The sequence below is a fragment of the Ambystoma mexicanum genome, chromosome 1p (genome assembly GCF_040938575.1).
Source record: "Ambystoma mexicanum isolate Mex_15411 chromosome 1p, UKY_AmexF1_1, whole genome shotgun sequence".
Taxonomy (NCBI): Eukaryota; Metazoa; Chordata; class Amphibia; order Caudata; family Ambystomatidae; genus Ambystoma; species Ambystoma mexicanum.
The window spans coordinates 964,591,919-964,611,152 of NC_090921.1; the positions used below are offsets into that span (position 1 = coordinate 964,591,919).

General features: G+C 46.0%; 1 protein-coding gene across 2 annotated transcripts in view; it reads left to right on the forward strand.

The window, feature by feature from the left end:
* PRMT7 (protein arginine methyltransferase 7) overlaps positions 1 to 19,234 on the forward strand; it is a 936,033-nt gene that overhangs the window by 458,066 nt on the left and 458,733 nt on the right. For both annotated transcript variants that reach the window (XM_069653680.1, XM_069653690.1), the window contains exon 12: positions 17,254 to 17,301. In XM_069653680.1, the coding sequence (XP_069509781.1) occupies positions 17,254 to 17,301 (48 nt within the window). The remainder of the gene's footprint in view (positions 1 to 17,253; positions 17,302 to 19,234) is intronic.

Consider the following 19,234-nt stretch of genomic DNA (forward strand, 5'->3'; position numbering starts at 1 on the left):
GGGGAACTGCTTAGCTCCACACCCACCCCCCCCCCCCGACTTCACTTCCGGCCGTGCCTCATGAGGGAGTCGCCACTAAGGGGGGCCCCTGCCGAGGGGCCCTTTTTTGTAGGGCCCGGGAGCCCGTCGCTTACCTCGCTTTATTGTCAGTTTTTGAGTTTGAAGAGTTCCGTAGCTCCTCTGTTTCACCGGGCTTGGAAAGATGGTGAGCCCGGAGCCCAGCTGTGCACAGACTGACACACCCCCGACCACAATCTGTGGCCCGCTCCGCGGACTGGCCTCTTATATGTTGCTGTAGAACTCCACCTCCAGACACGGTAGAAAAAGTGAAAAGACTAGTAGGATAGAGTGGCCTGGACAGACGTCCACACTCACGACCACACTCTGCGGCCGCTCCGCAGACTAGCCTTGTATATGTAGCTGTAGAACTCCACTCCAGACACGGTAGAAGCAGTGTTGCCAGGTCAGAAGGAAAAAAAAAGCTGAATACCCCTTCAAAACAAGCCCAAAACAAGCTGACTCCCAAACAAACAAGCTGAAAAAACAAGCGCACCTCTAAAACACTGTGGCTAGGTCTCAAAAGTTAGAAAGATAACAATAAAGCAACTATACATAGAGAGAACACAAACATAACATGTTAGAACAAAAATAATTTATTTAAAAATTGCATTTAATTTTTCTAACAATTAGTGTCTATTTTAATTTCTTCTATGTGTGTGACTTATAAGTCTTTATTATGTGTGCTTGCCACACAACAATCTTCAATTCTTGTGGTACCCAGCCTTCCGCCTAAAAACATAACACCTCTCAACATCAACCTCCTCCATGGAATGTGAAAGAAGGCTAGTTAGCACTTGTCAAACACAAGCATGTCCACATGACCCATTCCAGCCTGTATTTATTTTATTTTGTATTACAATATATTTTATTAACTTTTGAGAAACAGTTAATTCCAACCCTAGTCCAGGTAGAATTATTCATGTCCTACCATTCTGCCACTAACAGCTAATCATCATTGCTACTTTGTGCCCTATTCCTTCACTCGTTGCCTGACCGGCTTTGGCTGCATCAGTTGCCATATCATCTTTAGTCCGCTCATCCACTAGATGCAATTGTTCACAGACTGCTCCTGTGGCAAAGCCACTTTTGCCGCTGCTTTCCTGCCATCTGTTCTGCAGCCAGAAGACGCTATCTTTTGCCAGTTTCTGTTTTGACTGGCTGGTTTTAGCCTATTTGCAGTTCCTAGTCTGTGTTCTATATTAATCCTCAAGCCCTATCCCAATGTTCATTTGATATCCTTATTCACGGAATGCCAATTGCCCAAAACGTCACTTCTACAATGCAACACCATTGAAGAGGCTGTTCATGGACTTTTTCTTGACACAAGCAGTAATGCAAGGGTGTCCCAAGTTTGGTTCGTTTGGGACATTCTAAAAAATAAGTGTACAGAGTGAATACAAATTAAATGCCTCAACATATGGTGGAATTGTCGCTTATTTACAGGAATTGTAAGACACCTACTTTACACATTGTGTAACCATAATTTCTAGAATGCTTGCACATATCCAAACATAACAAAAAAGCACGATTTCCGTAGGAACCAAAAACCGCTCTGCATCCTCGCAAAGTGAAGACGCCCCAGTAAGCCACAGGGATGTTAACTCCTAGAACATGATTTAAATAAGAGTTAACTTCCCCGTGGCTTAATGTAGTGCTTCTTCACCTCACCGCTGCGGCACTGACAGTGACCCCCTGCTGCTGATGAAACTTAGCAGCAGGGGTCGCTGCGCCGCAGCGGGGATTGGAATGAAGAAGGCTGATGTGCCGGGGAAGTTCTTTCATGTTAATGAAGGGACCCTGTCATTGAAGTGATTCTGCTTGTTACGGTTTTGCCGCTCATTACCCCTATTAAGCGCTTAATCAGTGAACTGAACAAGCACAACAATAAGCGGTTAATAGGGGTAATAAGCGGACAAAAACCGCGACAAGCAACCTCCAAATAGTATAAGCGACTTTGGGCAAAAAGAAGCCCAAAGTTGCTTATAATAAGCGGACCTGGCAACACTGAGAAAGAGTGAAAAGACTGTAATAGGATAGAGTGGCCTGGACAGACGGCCACACTCACGACCACACTCTGCGGCTGCTCCGCAGACTAGCCTTGTATATGTAGCTGTAGAACTCCACCTCCAGACACGGTAGAAAGAGTGAAAAGACTGTAGTAGGATAGAGTGGCCTGCACAGTTCCACGGTATGGACTTTGATTTCCTCATCCGTCTGAATTTACTTTCTTGCTGTTTGCATTTCCTTTGCCGGCCTCGATGGTCCAATGGGGAGTCGCTCCTGAGTATTGATGGCCGCTGGTGAAGTGTCAGCAGTCAGGAAGCCATTAAACTGAGTTGAAGTTGTTTTCACAATTGGGATAAATTGTGTGGTTTGGGCCAAAGTCCAGGTTCTTGCCACTTTCAGGCTACAATTGGCTTCTATATTTCTGGTACAAGCTGACGTGACTGGCTGTGACTCTTCATCTCCAGACTCAATTATCATCACACGCGGCTCGTCAGTGTGTGCCACTAATGCAGGTGCTGTGTTCTTGTTATTTTGAAGAGCAAGCAGTTCTGGGATTGTACGATTTTGTGAGAGCTTATCAACTTCGTCTGGAATGATGTTTTGATGACCCTTTCCCTTTTTCATTTTTCTTTGATGCCTTGATTATTTTCCCTGGCCCTGTATGGACATCCCCGGTGAGTTAATGTTGGCCAGTGCCTGGTACTCCAAGTTGCCATCCTTGTTCCTCTGGTTGGCCATATTGTCTGTGGTGTGGTGGTGAAAAGATATAATTTGACTTGATTGTGGATTCTGCTCAGGTACTGGCTTCTTGTTCTATGATTGCCACAGCTTGTGATAAGTCTGAGCTCACCTGGGTGTGCAGGGGAGAGTTAGTCGGCTGTGTGTGAGATGTTATACTTATTGTCTTAAGTATCAAACTCAGAGTCGTCGATTGGGAGCATACTTCGGCTTTAATCTCTTCATAAAACCCTGCCATGGTGGAGATGACCTGATTAATCGAGGCAAGTGGAATTAGTGCTTGAGCATCATTCGTTGAGGTTTGATGAGTTGAGGGGCAGTAAGAACTGCGCCTTCAGCCAGGGAAATAAGTTGAGGCATATGAAGTGCTACTATCCCCCTCTTGCTCATCCTCGGTTGAGTCAGAATATAACGATGAGGGGAAAGTGTCCACGTTGTTTATTCACCTGTTCTTGTCTCTCCTGCTCACCACTTATCGCATCCTCAGAGTCGGAATCCGGGTCCTCTTCACCTTGAGGGGGATTCCTGTCGAAAGGCAACACATTCCCATCTTTATGCAGGAGTTTGCCAAGGGCGACCAGCGGATAGGATGCTGCCGACATTTTAAGACCAGCGGCGTAAGAGACTAGTTGAGTTTGTCATGTACTAGCAGGAGGAGAGTTGGGGAGGGGCGTCTCTTTTGCCATTTCTGGTATCTGTTCATACAGAGATTGGTTGCTGCATTTAAAAAGGCTCCTAACCTAAAACCAAACGTAATGTCCTTTCACCAGCAATGAGCCGACTTGTTTCAACTCCCCACCGTAGCGTCAAACAGTGCTTTGTTTGGAATCAGGGGCACTCTCTAATGCAAAACAGTTATCGCAGGATGTTTTGGCAGAGATTAGGAACACTCACCACCAAATCCCTCGTTGGTCCGCTAATCCTATCTTACTTAATTTCACTGCACCGCAGGCTCCGGTGCAGCTGAGCAAATGAGCAACTAATGCCGAGTCACATATGTGGGGAAATCCTGCAGCATCCTGCGATTCAGACGACTCCCAAAGACTCAGCGCACAACTCTGCGTACGCTCTGCGATGCACAGAGGGTTTAGTGCAAGAAGCTCCGCCTTCTCCTTTCTGGTAGCAAAGAAACTGCAGAGAGACTCCATGAGCAGAAAGACTCCAAAGGAGTGATGCTTAACAAATACCCTAAGCGGTGTGACACATGTCCCCAAAACAATATTCTGAGACGGGAACAAGCACACAGCTCCTTCCTAGCCAGCCTGAAATTGGTTCCAAAATGGTGTCTTCCCAGTTTGAAGACTTCCACCATCGACACAGGACTACAAAGCATTGCAGCCATGGGGCATGCACCGTGTGGGCATGCAACCAATCTAGCCGATCAGTGGGAAGGGAGTTTTGTGGTACAGAAAAAGCAAGTTGTGGTGTTAAAGAGGAAGAATGTTGCTGGGCTAGTTGTAAGAACTGGAGCATGGGAGCGGATTGCAAGACCCTGAGAAGAGGGAAATATTTCTGTGCAGGTTCTATGACCTGGAGTGGATTGGTGAATTTTAACTCTGGGAGAAGAGTGGCTGATTATAAGACCCATATAGGAGAGACTGATTGTAAAGCCAGGAAACCAGAGAAAGCTGGAGACCAGTAATACATAAAAGGAAGAAAATTGAAGTGGAGGCCAAAAGGCAGGTGAAGAGAGGCCTGGCCAGCAAAGGTGGAGGTCTTTGAGGGGAAGACAGGGAAGGTAAAGACGAATGTTCTGACCAATGGGAAGGCCGAGCAGGAAAGGACAGATGCCCTGACAAGATAAAGAAAGTGTGTAGGCCCTGAACAGAGAGAAGGAGCAAGTGGACAAAGACGACAGAGAATGGAAGGGTAGAGACCCTGGCCTAGGAGACAGAAAAGGTGATGAAGTGATGAAAAGGAGGCGATAAAAGTAAAAGGTTCCATGTGGACTAACCCAGGAAAGAACAACATAGTGTCCTTGTGGAGTGTCTGGAATGCTATAACAACCTCAGAAAATCCTGACGCCTTACATAAAAAGCATAAACTTGAATATACTTGTTGCGTCATTTGCTACAACCTGTGGCCGTAGGATTGTCCATCTTTCAAAATTGCAATCAGTATTCTTTAACATTGAAATGCTGGTCCAACTGCAGCTGCCCATTTCAATTAATTGGATTGGAATTAGATCTTTGACGGTGTGAGGTATACATGGTATCACAAGAAGGACGAGGACGCAAAAGATACAAATCGCCAGTTTTATTTACTTCAAAGGGGGTTGGAAGAACCCCTGTCTTGCCCTAACACTAAAGATGGGAGCGCACAATACCATCTAAATAAAAAGAAAACAGGTTTTCTTGTTTAATTATTATTCATTTGGACTAACGATGGACTAGGGCTATTGCCTGCCCTCACTCTAATGCCATTCAAGTGAAATAGGGAAATGTAATACAAACCGAAAATCAGTGGGAAACAAAAGGATGACAAACTGGCATCAAAAGATTATTGCCCACGTTGTATAACACGTGGGTGGGGTGGAGCAATTGACGGATGGGCAAACTCTGCTATGCGAGTACACCTGGGGTAGCTGGCTCCGTCCTCCAGAGACTGCTTGGCATTCACGTACTCCGTCTGAAAGTTCAGGGTTTTGACCTCTTGGGTCTCCCTTTTCCCCCAAGTTCAGGTCAATCCCCTGCCTTTTCGCAGAACCAACACAAATGATCCAAGCTGTTAGGCACAAACACAAAAGTTCCTGAATTTTTGGGACAAACACAAAAGTTCCAAAGAAAAATGAATTTTAAGTCTCTATAGGCCCCCTCAACCTGGCCCCGGCCTCTCACTTTGAATTTCTTTCCTTGGTTCCCCTCTTTCGGGCTCAAACCATCTTACTTTACTTTCTCAGGGTTCCCTTCCCCTAGCTTTAGTCTTTAGCGTTTTCTCTGCCTTAAGGTACTCGTAGGCTCTTACACAGTTCAAATATTTGACAGGATTAAACAGTTCATACAATCTTCTCAGGCTCTCTTCAGCCATGGCTTTAGCAAAATAATGTCTCTCTTTAAACTCCATTTCTGCATCTCCCTCTTTCGAGCTCAGACCCCTTTCAAACACAATTTCTGGGTCTCCCTCATTCAGGCTCAGGCCTGTTTGGTTTCCAAAAGGTTATCGGAGCTCAATTACTGGCTTCCCTTGTTCAGGTTCAAGCCTAAACACAGAGCACAGAGTCTTTAAAATGGGCGCACCTTTGTTTTCCGCCTGACCACTCTGTTACTTTATTTTACAGTTCAATTCACTTCATTTCAAAAATAATTTCAAGTCCCATAATGCCTTTCAGGGGACTTTTTTATTTACTGCTTTCTTTCTCAAATTCCATGCTCAGGTCCACGGTCCAGCCACACACACACACTCACCGTGATTTCCTCTTTCTTGACATGAGACTCACCCGGTTAGCGCGGCTCTGGCGACAACTTCTCCGGACCTCTCTGGGCGAGGTCAGGGTCTTCCCACCTGCCCCTAAGGTACTTAGGCTTCCCTTCATATGCCCAAGTACTTCTGTGGACAGAGTCAGCAGGATATGATCTGCCCTCTCTGGCTCTTGGAAGGCACAGCTCCTCAGCCCTGCTGCAGCCCTTCAACAACACAGGATCAGCGTCTTGACCCTCGGCTCCCTTCCAGACTCTCCAAGGTTCTTTTGGCACTCTCCTCTGCTCTTCAGCTCCTCTGGTCCACACTTCATCCCCAGGTCACTCAAAGTATGTCTCAGTGCTCCACCTTTTATACTGACAGGGAGTGTTAATTGGAGTCTGGTGTGGGTGGTTAAAAAGGGAGGCCTGCCTCTGCCTGTCCATGTTAATGGGACAAGATGGAGGCTGCCTATAGGAATCCACCGTACATTGGTTCCTATGGGCAATCTTCATAGCTCTATTCCTCTCCTTCATCCCATTGGTTTTGAAGGAAGGCAATGGGGGGAGGTATGGGAGTTGTAGTTTTCCCTAATCATGGAGCGAAACTTCTGTAAGTGGTTGTCAGGGTGAAGGGGGCAGATGTGTGGTTGTAGGTGAATGGGTTTTAGATGATAATGTCCCATAGTGAGTGTGGGGATTTTGGATAAGGATATATTCCTTCTCCTACGCCTTGCTTTAATGTTAGTACCTGTTGGAATTGGGGAGGGGGCAACGGGACAGGATTCATAACAACCCATAAAGGTGGAGGAAGTGTCGGGTGGGAGTTTGTCACAAAGGGGGGAATACTGCATCTCTACCAAGGGCATTCCTACAAAGGTCCCCAAGGACTCCCTGCTCAGGTGATTCTCCCACACTGGTCCACCCCCAGTGTCTGGTTCCAAAGGCGATGGCCGTGTCCTGGCCTCCTGAACAAAGAACCCCTTGGATCCATAACTGAGAAAGCCCTCAGGTTTCTCACAACAGCCACAGCATGTAAAGACCTGTTTTGGACTAAGAATATGTGCAAAGTTCTAGTCAATGCAGACCTTCGGTGGCGGCGGGGGGGGGGGGTTATACTGGGAGAAGTGGTTTTAGCTCTGCAAGCGAATCAGGTGGAATGAACATAGGTTTGGTCCGCAGTGAGTAAACCATAATGGAGTCTAGAATGATCAGTTTATTGGCAGTTAGTAGATCATTCAGGAGGTGGCAATTACACAAGTATATTGTTGTGCATGTAAATGTGCTGGCATTTGCTTAGAGAGTTCATGCTCCACCGCAGTTTTTCAATCAATTGCACATGCTGTGACAGATGTGATGAATCCTATGAAGTTCTCACGAAAACACTACCTGAAGTCTCCTCTCAGGTTCCCAGGAAAAGGCAGATGCCTCTTGATCCTGAGCCTGTGGGCGGTGTTAGCCGGGAGGATCACCTAGGAGGACAAGGGTCCCAGGGAAACAGGAGGACTTCATAGGATGAGACGCAGTATTTGTCTTCCTCCAGGGAGGGGATATCATTAATGCCAGTCCACGTAATGTAATGGCATGTTGCCAAAGAGAAAGTTAATTATAACAGTGTGAGTGAAGACAATTGTAACCGGTCATGCATTAAGGGCTAAGAAAAAATCTTACCAGAATTATAACACTCCCATAAATAGGAAATCCTATAAGTTTCAGGTAAAGCTTGCAGAGGGGTTTTTAAAAACTGCCAATCTGAAACTGGAAAAACCTCAATCCTCAGTAAAACTAAATATACCTTTCGAATGGATTGTGTCCTACCACGTATTCCTTATCTGTGATATCTCCTATATCCAGCCTCAGCTGCTACTGATTTTTTTTTGTTCTTCGGCAGAGGGTGCTTTACGTCGAAGCAGTCAACTCGATGTCCCTCGAGGATGATGTCATCGAAGGATATGGAACATGCAGCACCCGTTGGCTTTAGTTCAGTTTTTTCGAGTAAGCTATCGCTTTGTGAACTATAGTGCGCTTTATATTATTATTTCGTAATTGTGAAAGATGTCTTTGTTTTCGGCTCCGACAACCCCAAAGACCGGGTTTAAGAAATTCCAAGACTGCAGCACTAAAATGTCGCTGACGGACCCACATCGGGTGTGTTTGTGGTGCCTTGGTGTGGAGCACAGGACCTCGGCTTGTCGGTCGTGTCAATTTATGACAGGAAAAGCTCTGAAGGAGCGTAAAGGGAAATTGGTGTTAGGTAAACTCCCCAAAAAATCCCCATCAACTACCTCATCGAAAAAACATTCCTCTGACGAAGCGATAGGCGACACTCCTCGACGGAAGAAAACTAAAAGGTCTGGGTCGTGGCGTGGTTCTCACTATTCCTCATCATCGTTGAGAAAATCGAAGAAAAGGCATCGTAGATCGCCTACTTCATCTTCCTCGTCCGACTCATCTCCAGACCAGAGTATATCTTGCCCTACTAAGGCCTCTACTCTGGCTGAATGGGAATCATTCAGGCAGGAAATGGTAAAAATGTTTGAGAATCAGAAGCACTCGAAACAAGTAGGCCATGCTCCTACCGTGCCTTCTGAAGCAGGTAAGGAAAGGGCTTGCACCAAATCCTGCCCGTCCTCGAGCCCAGGACAAAGGCCAGATTTTCAGCAAGAGCCATCGAGGCCTCGACATGATGAAAAATCAACGAAGACTCTATCGAGTCATCGAAGTCCACAGAGAAGTTGATGTCGAAAGCATCGACCCAATCGGCGCCATGGATGCCCAAGACGTCTTCATCGAAGACATTGACGCCATAATCAAGTTTGCCGATGACTCCATCAGAATCTGGCTCAAAACCATCGAAGCCATTGCCAAGAAAGGATTTTTTTAAATCTCTCATCGATTTATGAAGACAATGAGCCTTCAGATGACAATGATCCACTTTTTGGATTACAATATGGCACACCTAATGTACCTGATAGTTTTATATCTGAGGTATCTAGGTTGCAGGACCTGCGTGATGATTTACAAACAGCCAGTAGGGTGGACACCTCTCCAGATTTAGATTTGGCAAGCCAGACCCAGATGATCAGGCGGATGCCTCTTACAGGCAATTAATGACCAGGGTTACTGATTTTATGGAATGAAGCAGGCCTGCCCTCCCATTCTAACAGGATGACCTCACAGATATCCTGGCTAAAGGTCCTTAAAGGGCTCCAACCCTACCATTTCACGTAGCTCTACAATAAAAGAGTAAGTGCAAACTGCGAAGCATCAGAATCAAGTTCAGCAGTCACTAAAAATGTGACTAGGAAATATAGGCCGTCAAGTAGTGACCCCAACTATTTGTCTAATCACCCTACTCCAGAAGGCCTGTTGGTGCAAGCAGCAACCGCTACCTCTAAGCAAGATGCCTATCCGACCATTCCACCAGATCGGGATGATAAGCCTATAGACGCATGGTCAAGGAAAGTCTTCTGCTGGGAGCATGGTTCTCAAGTCTGCCAACTCTACATGTTCCTTTGCAAAATGTACCTTCACCCTATGGGGCTGTGTATCCTTGACGACGAACATAATCCCAAAGGGGAACAAAGAGACAGCTTTATGGCCATTGTAAAAGATGGGAAAGAGGCAATGTGGGAGTCTCTACAATTAGGTTTGGATTCTGCTAACATTATCAGCAGAGCCATGACGACAAGCACCATGATGCACATGTTTGCGTGGTTAAGGAAGTCTGGATTTGCACCGGATGTGCAGTCTAGACTCTTTAATAGGCTTTTTGACGGGTATCATCTTTTTGGCAGCAAGGCTGATGAAAGCCTTGAGAAGCTGCAGACCTCGAAGGCGGCAGCCAAGTCCCTAGGTGCCGCCATCAGGCAGTCTCAGCCTTTTCACCCCAGTGGACCTTCTTGGAGGGGTAGATCCTTTTGCTTCCACTCCTCAGTTGGAACAGCGAGAGGAATGGCTGGTCAAAGAAGATTCCCTTGTGGTGGACGAGGGAGAGGTGCAAAGCCCACCCAAGTAACAGCATCTTTACCATTAGCTGCTGCTTCAACCATCTCAAAACCTCTCTGAGATCTTGACTCATGACACCCCGGTGGGAGGCAGAGTGTTTCAGCATATGAAAGAATGGCAGGATATTACTTCGGATGCTTGGGTTTTAGAAACCATAGCCCCGAGTAACTGCTTCCCATCATTCAAAGACCTAAGAATCATCCACCGGGAAACCATTTGTTAAAGGTTCCAGATCCATTCCTTTTGCAGGAAATGTTAACCCTGCTAGAGAAAGGTGCCATAGAACTAGTATCTGTGATGCAGAGGAACAAAGGATGGTATTCTCCCTATGTCCTAATGCCCAAGAAGGACGGAGGACAGAGACCCATCTTGGACTTGAGATACTTGAACAAGTTCCTTAGAAAGGACAAGTTCAAGATGGTGGTCACACTTTCTCAGATCCCTCAGGGCCTCCAGCTCCAGGATTGGATGGTATCATTGGACCTTCAGGATGCTTAACTTTATGTGCCAATCCATCTGAAGCACAGAAAGTACCTGAGGTTCGCCGTTGGTAGTTCTCATTATCAGTTTTGAGTTCTGCCATTCAGGCTGACCTCCGCCTGAGGGTTTTCACCAAACTAATGGCGGTGGTGGCAGCGAGTCTCAGGAAAGGGGGAATTCACGTCTACCCCTACCTGGACGATTGGCTGATCAGGGCACGTTCTCCCGGACTGATCCTGGATCATCTTGGAGTGATCTGTCTGACAGACTGGCCTTCTCCCTCAATTACAAGAAGTCCCATATGATACCATCTCAAAAGCTCCAGTTCATTGGGGCTGTACTGGATACATCCTTGGGAAAGACCTTGCCACCCGAGGTGAGGGCTCAACACATTCTGCCGATGGCCACCAAATTTCAGAGTGCCTACAGTGTCCTGGCCTTCGACTTCTTGAGGGTGCTCGGCCTCATGGCATTCTGCATTTTTCTGGTGGCAGAGGCTCGCCTGAGAATGAGATCCCTTCATTGGGCTCTCAGGACACAATGTTCTCAATTCTCGGGCAGCTTGTCAGACCTACTTCAGGTTCCAAACAGTGTCGCACCGGATCTCCTGTGGTGCGCCTGCCTGGACAACATTCTGAAGGGAGAACCTTTTTGGCAACCATGGCCAGAGATTACGCTACTGACGGATGCCTCACTCACGGGGTGGGGAGCCCACACCAACGATCTGACAATCAGTGGTCGTTGGTCTCCATCGGAGTTCAAACCACACATCGACCTTTTGGAGCTGAGGGCAATCAGACTAGCGCTGAAAGCCTTACTGCCCTCTGTACGGGAAGAGAATGTGCTGATAATGACGGCCAACACAGTGGCTATGTACTACCTCAACAAGAGAGGAGGCGTAGGGTCACTACCACTGTGCAGAGAGGCAATGCAGCTTTGGGTCTGGGCAATACAAGAAAGATTCTCCTTATCAGCGGTTCATCTAGCGGGAGAGGAGAACATGGCGGCGAATGCTCTGAACAGGCATAGTAATCTCCCACGAGTGCGAACTAGCTCAGGAAGTCCTTCAAAAGATCTTTACCCTTTGGGGAACTCCTCAAGTGGATCTGTTCACGACCAGCGTCAATCGGAAGTGCGAACTGTTCTGCTCCAAGGAATTTCCTCCAAGTGGAGCTCTAGGAGACACGTTCGTAGTGGACTAGGAGTTTCGACTCCTGTATGCATTTCCTCCAGTCCCTATCATTCCTCACGTGATCAGGAGGTTGAGAAAGTACAGGAAATCCAAAGATCCTAATTTCCCCGGATTGGGCCAGGAGGGTGTGGTACCCAGACCTTCTGTACATGTCCATCTGCCCTCCAATACGTATTCCACAAAGAGAGTACCTCCTCCTGCGAGAAGAGGGTCATGTTCCCCATCCAGGGGTCAAGACACCCAACCTTCACGCATGGTTTCTGAGAGGCTTGTGACCTCCCGGATGATGTAATGGAGATTTTGCTTTCTTCCAAAAGGCCAGCAGCAAAGTCTTTGTACCTCTGCCGTTGGAACAAATTCTGCAGCTAGTACAGGGATAAGAATGTGGATCCTTTTCTATGCAAAACACCAGAGGTTCATTCGGTTTATAACAATCCTTGATTACAAAATTCTTACTCCCTCCCCAAAACTAATACTGCTTTGAGAGTCTATCATTGATGAGGAAAACGTGAGAGGACACAATCCATTCGAAGAACAAGTTACTTATCCCTGGTAACATTCTTTTGACTGGATGTTCTTCCCACGTATTCCTCATCACCCCTCCCAGCCTACTCCGCAGTAGAATTTTCTATGTTTTTGCAGTTTATGCTCCTTCAGACTCCAATATGGTCTAAATCACTTTAATGCTGGTAGTTCTACTGGAAGGAAAACACGAAAAAACAGAACTGAAGCCAGCGAGTGCTGCGCGTTCCATGTATAGCTTCGATGACAGAGGCCCTCGAAGGACATAGTCGACCGCATCCACGCACAGCGCCCTCTGCCGAAAAAAGAATTACAGAGCAGCTGAAGGTGGATATAGGAGATATCATAAATGAGGAATACATGGGAGGAACATCTAGTCGAAAGAACGCTACCAGGCGTAAGTAACTTGTTGTTTTTTTCTTGTGATGCTCTTTTAAGGAAAATGCTTCAGGAGAAAAGGGAATTTGGTGGGGAAAATATTATTAAAAGAACTAAGTTTGTGATAGGGACTTCCAAGTCCCAGAATACTGGGACGAAAAAAGGGCTACAGAGGCACAGGGTTGCAGAGTGCAGCCCATTGGGATAATTTACCCACACCCTAGGAGGGCTGAGAGGCCTAAAAGGCCCCCTCAGGTGAAGGCCATTAGATCAAGGTGGAAGAAGGCGAGGTGTACAAAGCAGCAGCAGGAGAGCAGTAGTAGTAGTAGTAGTAGTAGTAGTGGGTGGAGGAGTTATGCACTCTCCACGAAGCAGCCGAAGAAATCCTGGAAGAGCGAGGATGCTGGGATCAGAGCGGCGAGAAAAGCTGATGCCGGTCCTTAGAGGGTCATGTGGGATCGAGATTTCAGCTGCTGAGGTCACAGCATAAAACGCACCTGTTTGTGACTTTCCCCAATGTGCAGCGTTCAGCAATGTCACGCGAGTACCAGATCAGTGCAGGAGCCGCGAGGGATGTCAGACGTGGGAAGCCGTGCAGGAGAGGTTGATGGGCTGCGTCTTTGAAGTGAACGAGCCATGCTGGGAGCAACAAGGTACATAGACGTGCACTCCACCATTGTGTTGAGTTATGACCCTGTTACTCGTTGCTTTAACCCAGAATCACTATTGATCCCACCAAAGCAGCAGCTTTCACCAGCGGGAAGGGATTACCATATGTGGCACTTCCTGACCTGAGTAGTGTGGTGAATCCAGTGAGATCATCACTGAGACCCCAGTATGGGCCTCCTCTCATGTAGCCAGGGAAAGGCATCCACTACCTGATCCTGACCCTAAGGGTGGTATTATGCGGGAGGATCACATGGAAGGGGACTCATATCGGGGGGAGTTGGTGACTGCCTTATATCATGATTCCTCTAATGTTCCTAAAGCTTGATGGCTTACTGTAAACAAACTGATGTTTTTGCTTTAAAATATGCTATGGTCTTCAGAACCCATAATGCCTCGGGTACTGGGACGAGAAAGAGGACCTCAGAGTTTATGAAGATTAAAAGTACCATGAAACGTAATGAGCAGTCTGGTTGTTGTAGTTTGAAGCACCTGAGCCGGACATTTAAATGCTGGAATGAGTTTCAGGTTATGGCAGAAGGAGAAGTAGTAGGAGACGCTTATGGAGTGACAGAGGCGGCAGCAGGACTGAATGCGGGAGGCGCTGTGGAGGCAGAGGAAACACCAGCTGAGGCCAATGCGGGAGAAGACGCATGGCTGCGTAGAGATGGCACAGCTGGCAAAGGGGAAAGCTATGCCATGTTGGAGACGAGCTCCGAATACGCTGTGACCCGCTCCGGCAAAGAAACAGAGCCACAGGTCTAATGGAGCCGTCAGAGGTTCCCTGAAGGACTTTGCTTTACGCGACAGTCATATCAGATCTGGCAGCAGTGCAGACAGACCCTAAGAGATCCGCTGTGGCACCCGCAAGTCAAAAGGAGATGCAGCGGAAGACCAGTGAGTTGGCCTGACACGCCAGGTGCCCCCGGGTGCTCCGTAAAAGTCTCTTAATTGAAGCTAATGATTTTAACTATTAACCAATTGAAATAAGAGAGCCAGGGCACAACTTCCCTGATAAGGGATACCAATTGGGGAATAATTGTAACCTGCATTGCCAGAAGACAAGAGGCCGAAGAAGAGATACAAGGGCAGCCAGGGCACAGCTCTCATAGCAAGGAATACCAATTGGGGGTTAATTGTAACCTGTATTGCCAACAGCCAAAAAGCTATAGAAGAGTAATACATAGACAACAAGGTTGCAACTTCCATTTTATGGAATACTAATCTGGGGTGAGCTGTAACCCATATTGTCTTGAGACTTTAAAGAGAAGCAGTTATTATTCAAATCTCACCACATTGGCTACTGGTGTGGAGAATCTTGGAACAAGCATTACCATTGAACACAATTGTAGTTATAGGAGTTTTCGTCCAGGCAGGCGAGTACACCTGGAAAGGGAGCAGTAGCTGTTAGTCCTGGCAGGGGAGTGTACTAGGAAAGAGGATGATTTGAAGTGCTGTGGTTGTGGTAAAAAGTTGTGTTGGAAGGAACTTGGTAATTTTATCACCTTTCTTGATGAACTGTTGCATTGTTAAAAATACTTGATATGCTATCCTGACAAAAGTGTTTCCTTTGAAGAAGTGTGATGAGCTAACAATTACATGGCCTTTTTGAAGAGACCAGAGAACAATTGATTTGGTTTATGAACTTGTGTTTCAAGGGAAAGAGATTTACTTTGACAAGCAGAAGAATGAGGACTGTTTTGGTTTGTGACCAAGCACATTTGTGAAAGGGACATTTTCTTGCCAAGTGGAAGGATCTAGTGAATGGAAAAGACATGTTGTGTTACGTTGAACGGGGCTGAATTAATTTTGTTATTGCACAGAACTCTATCAAATCTGAACTTTGATCAAGGTATTCCCGATTTGATCCAGGGGAAGGGAGTTCAACCCCAGTCACAAGGAATACTTTTTTTTAAGTCTTTGAGTTTGAATTGTTATAACATGTTGTGGAATTAGAAGCAGCCAGACATTCTTTGTATAGTTTTGGTGTGTGTATTGGTGTGAGGGTCAGATACTTTTTGGACCCTAGGTCATTTTTCTTTAGTTTGCCAGGCAGGGCGATGCTTGGTAGGTCAGGGAGAGATAGGCGTTTATCTCAACCCTTTTTATTTAATAAAATGGCAACTTCTGAGAAAACTATAACTTTGTGTCGGTCTCGCGTGTCTGACCCCCTACAGAAGGCAGGAAGAAGGCCAAAGAACTAGATGTCCAAAGAACAAATGAAACTCTGTGGCATTGCCATTTTAGAGAGCTGGTCACCTTTAGTAGCCATTTGTGGTAGATGCAAAAGTGCATGAGAATAATATCACAAAAACGGTAAAAATCACGCAGTTGCCACCTGGCTGTCTAATGCACATTGTCAAAGTAACCAAAAAGCCATTAGGTAAAAAGTTATAAAGATACAAAGTATCCTAACTGCACCTCACTGTAAGGTCATGTGTGCAATTGTAAAACTACAAGAATTCCAAAATGGAGACAAAGTCTCTCAGTAATGACAGTCTTAGGGAATAGTTATTCAAATGAGGGCATCTGACCATGTGCGTAAGTGCAACCATGGAGATGCCAGTGAAAGCTTGTTTGTAGGCAGACAGGAGGATCCAAAGGGGAGCAGTCACAAAACACTGATAGCATCAGTGGGTTTAAAAACTGGCAGGCATCCTGTACATAAGGTTGCACTACATGTGCACTCGGAACAGCATTGTTGGTTGGTAATGGGATAAAAGTGCTGCACTGCACCTGGCGCAGCTCGTGTTCACTATGCTAGTTGCAGCAACGAACTTGCATTGGGTAGTTCCAGATGTCCATCAAATTGCATATGACCACATTTTCCAACCAAATATAAGGATGTTACTTTAGAGTTTTCTGTGGTGCACTGAAAAGAGCATCCAACTATCTGAACTGCAAGTGTGTGTGTATTATGGCAATTTGCGTTCACCTCACTTTGTCACTGATGTAATTGCACTGAAACGCTCTTCTAAAAATGACCCAGAAATTAACATTTGGCCATGTTCCTGTACTTGTCACTTATTTTACTCTAGCAGCGGGGTGGAATTTTAGCCTGCTATTTGCCCCATGGACACTGCTTCAAATTGCAGATTTTTCGATGTTACATGTTGGTGCTGTTAGTGCACTCTACAAAGACTTGAATAATGTGCTACTCTTTATTACTGCCAATGAACAGCATGATATACAAGTACATAAACCTATATTTCCAGTGAGCCCATCAAGTAGTCACAGTGTCCATAAGAAGCCACCACCTTAAGCTTCTTCTACTTTTATTTACTGCTGCTGACTACGTACAGGGTGGGTGGCATAGTATTGCCATTGTTGTGCTAAGAGGAAGTGCATTCTAAAATGCTTTGACACTAATGGTAACCTAAGAGTGACTTTTGCTAGATTTGCAAATTTGTATAGTACATTTTGCATATTTAACTGCCTCCAGGCTATGCAAATGATGTCCAACAGTTTGGTACGGTTTCAGCTGTTTTGTGTTTTTCAAGGATTACTTTGCATGTTGACAACTATCCCATAACTCTGTTGATTGAGGACCTCAACGGGACGGTCTGTCTGTCAATAGTATTTCCTTCAGTGACCAGCTTTTCTCATATGTCCAAAGCATCCGAGTATCAGCAGTGTGGAGTTATTGTTGAAACAGATTCTCTGCACTGGTAGTAGCTTGTAATCATTTCATAATCCACCAATGGAGTGCGGGTGGTCGAAGGGCCGGGGGGTGAGAATTATATTTTCTAAGACTGTTGAGGTGTATTATGTTAGCCTTGTTGACTAATTGTGCACTGTTTTCCCAAGGTGTTCACTGTTGAGAACTCGGCTGTGTCTCATCACCTCATGGAGAAGGTAGGCAGTGTTTTTCATTCTTTTAAAAGGACTCCGCAATTTTGTCTGTTTCAAGTGTCTATTGCGCTCGCTTCCTTAAATCTCCTCATTGTGAACACATTTGCTAATTTATCAGTAACAATTCTAATGAGATTAACAGCTGGCCCACCTTATAAACGCAGAGCTCATAAAATGAAAATGAACACAAACTGGACAACCAAAGTGTTTCTTGCAGTTTTTATCCTATATTAGAACAGATTTATCTGCACCTTGTTGGTACCATATGGAGGCTGGCGGGGTAGCAAACCAAAACATCGAACCATTTACTGTGAGTCCCATAACATGGGATTTTTAACATCGAATTTAACCGAAATTATAGATGTGGGTGGGGTCTAAATTAACATGCAGGGATGTGGATGTCTCCTCCCACATATATTGGTGCAGAAATGGGATACAGAAAATTGATGTTCTGGGACTTTCAGTAAAAAGTTCAATGTTTTGAGGTAGATCCAGCTGGTGGATGCTTCACGGGGCTTCGGGTACACATTGTGTGAAGTATTAGGCATTTCAGGATCGGTTTCATGTTAAGCTTATTAAGTAACTCAGTTAGGTCTGTGTGTAGCAAACCAAATCTCCTTGTTAGTAGTAAGGTTGGGTGAACATGTTCCGAATGGATCTCCCTTTATTGTCCCTTTAAATCTTCCAGTGCCCCGAGGCAGCCAAAAATCACTCCTGACGACCTTTGAGAGTTTCAGCGTACGGTACATGGATCAACAGGCCGGTCGGTGCCACCAAGCTGCCTGCAGGGCTTTGGTGTACCAATCAGAGCACCAGATTCATGGGCTGTTCGGTGGACCGATATAAATCCACCTAAACTCCCTGGTTCACTGTCACTTGTGCTGGATTGTTAGAGGGTGGACCAGAACTGGTCCACATGGGGAGAGAGCAGGAGAGTTTCTGCTCCAGCCAGAGCATTAATTGTAGTGTTTTTTTCATGCTTCATTCTCTATTAAGTGATTTTATTTGGTATTGCACTTATTTTGTGAAGCTCCTTAAAGTTTGACACCACCTTTGTAAAACAATTTTGGATTTTATTTTACTCCTTTTCCATGCCCTTCCTTCCTTCTAACCCAAAATAAAAAGAAAATTGGTTAAAAAAAAAAAACCTTTGTGAAACCCCTTTGTGGAGCGAGCTCTTTGTGATTTCTTTTATTTGATCCCATCCCCCTAAGTTTCATGTTTCCACCCCAAAAAAGAAACAGTTTGTGAAACCCTCTATGAACTACTTTGCCATTTATTCTTTTAATCCCTTTCATTTACACCACCCCTTAAATAGAAAAATATGTGCCTGTTGTGAAAACCTATGTGTAGTCCGCTGCCCATACAGTTATGATGGAAAAAAGGATCTTTTTTTAGGGCATCTCGTCTTTGGGTGAGAAGTAGGGACAGCAGCGGGAGGTGGAACAGGCAGTGGCAGAGACGGACGGCCAGCAGGAGGTGGAACGGGAGGATGCAGGGACAGTGTGTCAGCAGGCGGGTGGCACAGGATGAGGCACTTAAAGTCGGGGCAGCAGGAGGTGGAACTCAAGGAGGCAGAAATTGATCGGCATCAGAATGTGCAACAGAAATAGGACAGGAGGAGGAGAAACATGAAGACATGGGCAAATGTGCCTCGGGTGGTACATGATGTGGTGGTAGAGCAGTTGGGGGGCAGGGAAAGGTGTAGGAGAACCTGGGGTGATTGAGGAGGAGGCGGTGGGTGATTGGGCTGATGCCTGTTGCCCTGTCTGGTGGAGAGTGTAAGGTGTACAGAGGAGGGGTTGCTGCCTCAACACTTTATCTGGCCCCTCCTCAGTGTGGCAGTACTTCAACTTGCCACAGGGATGGTACAGGCAGATGCATGTGTAATTGTGTGAAGGCTGTGCAATAAAGACGTGCAGCAGGGCTACAAGAG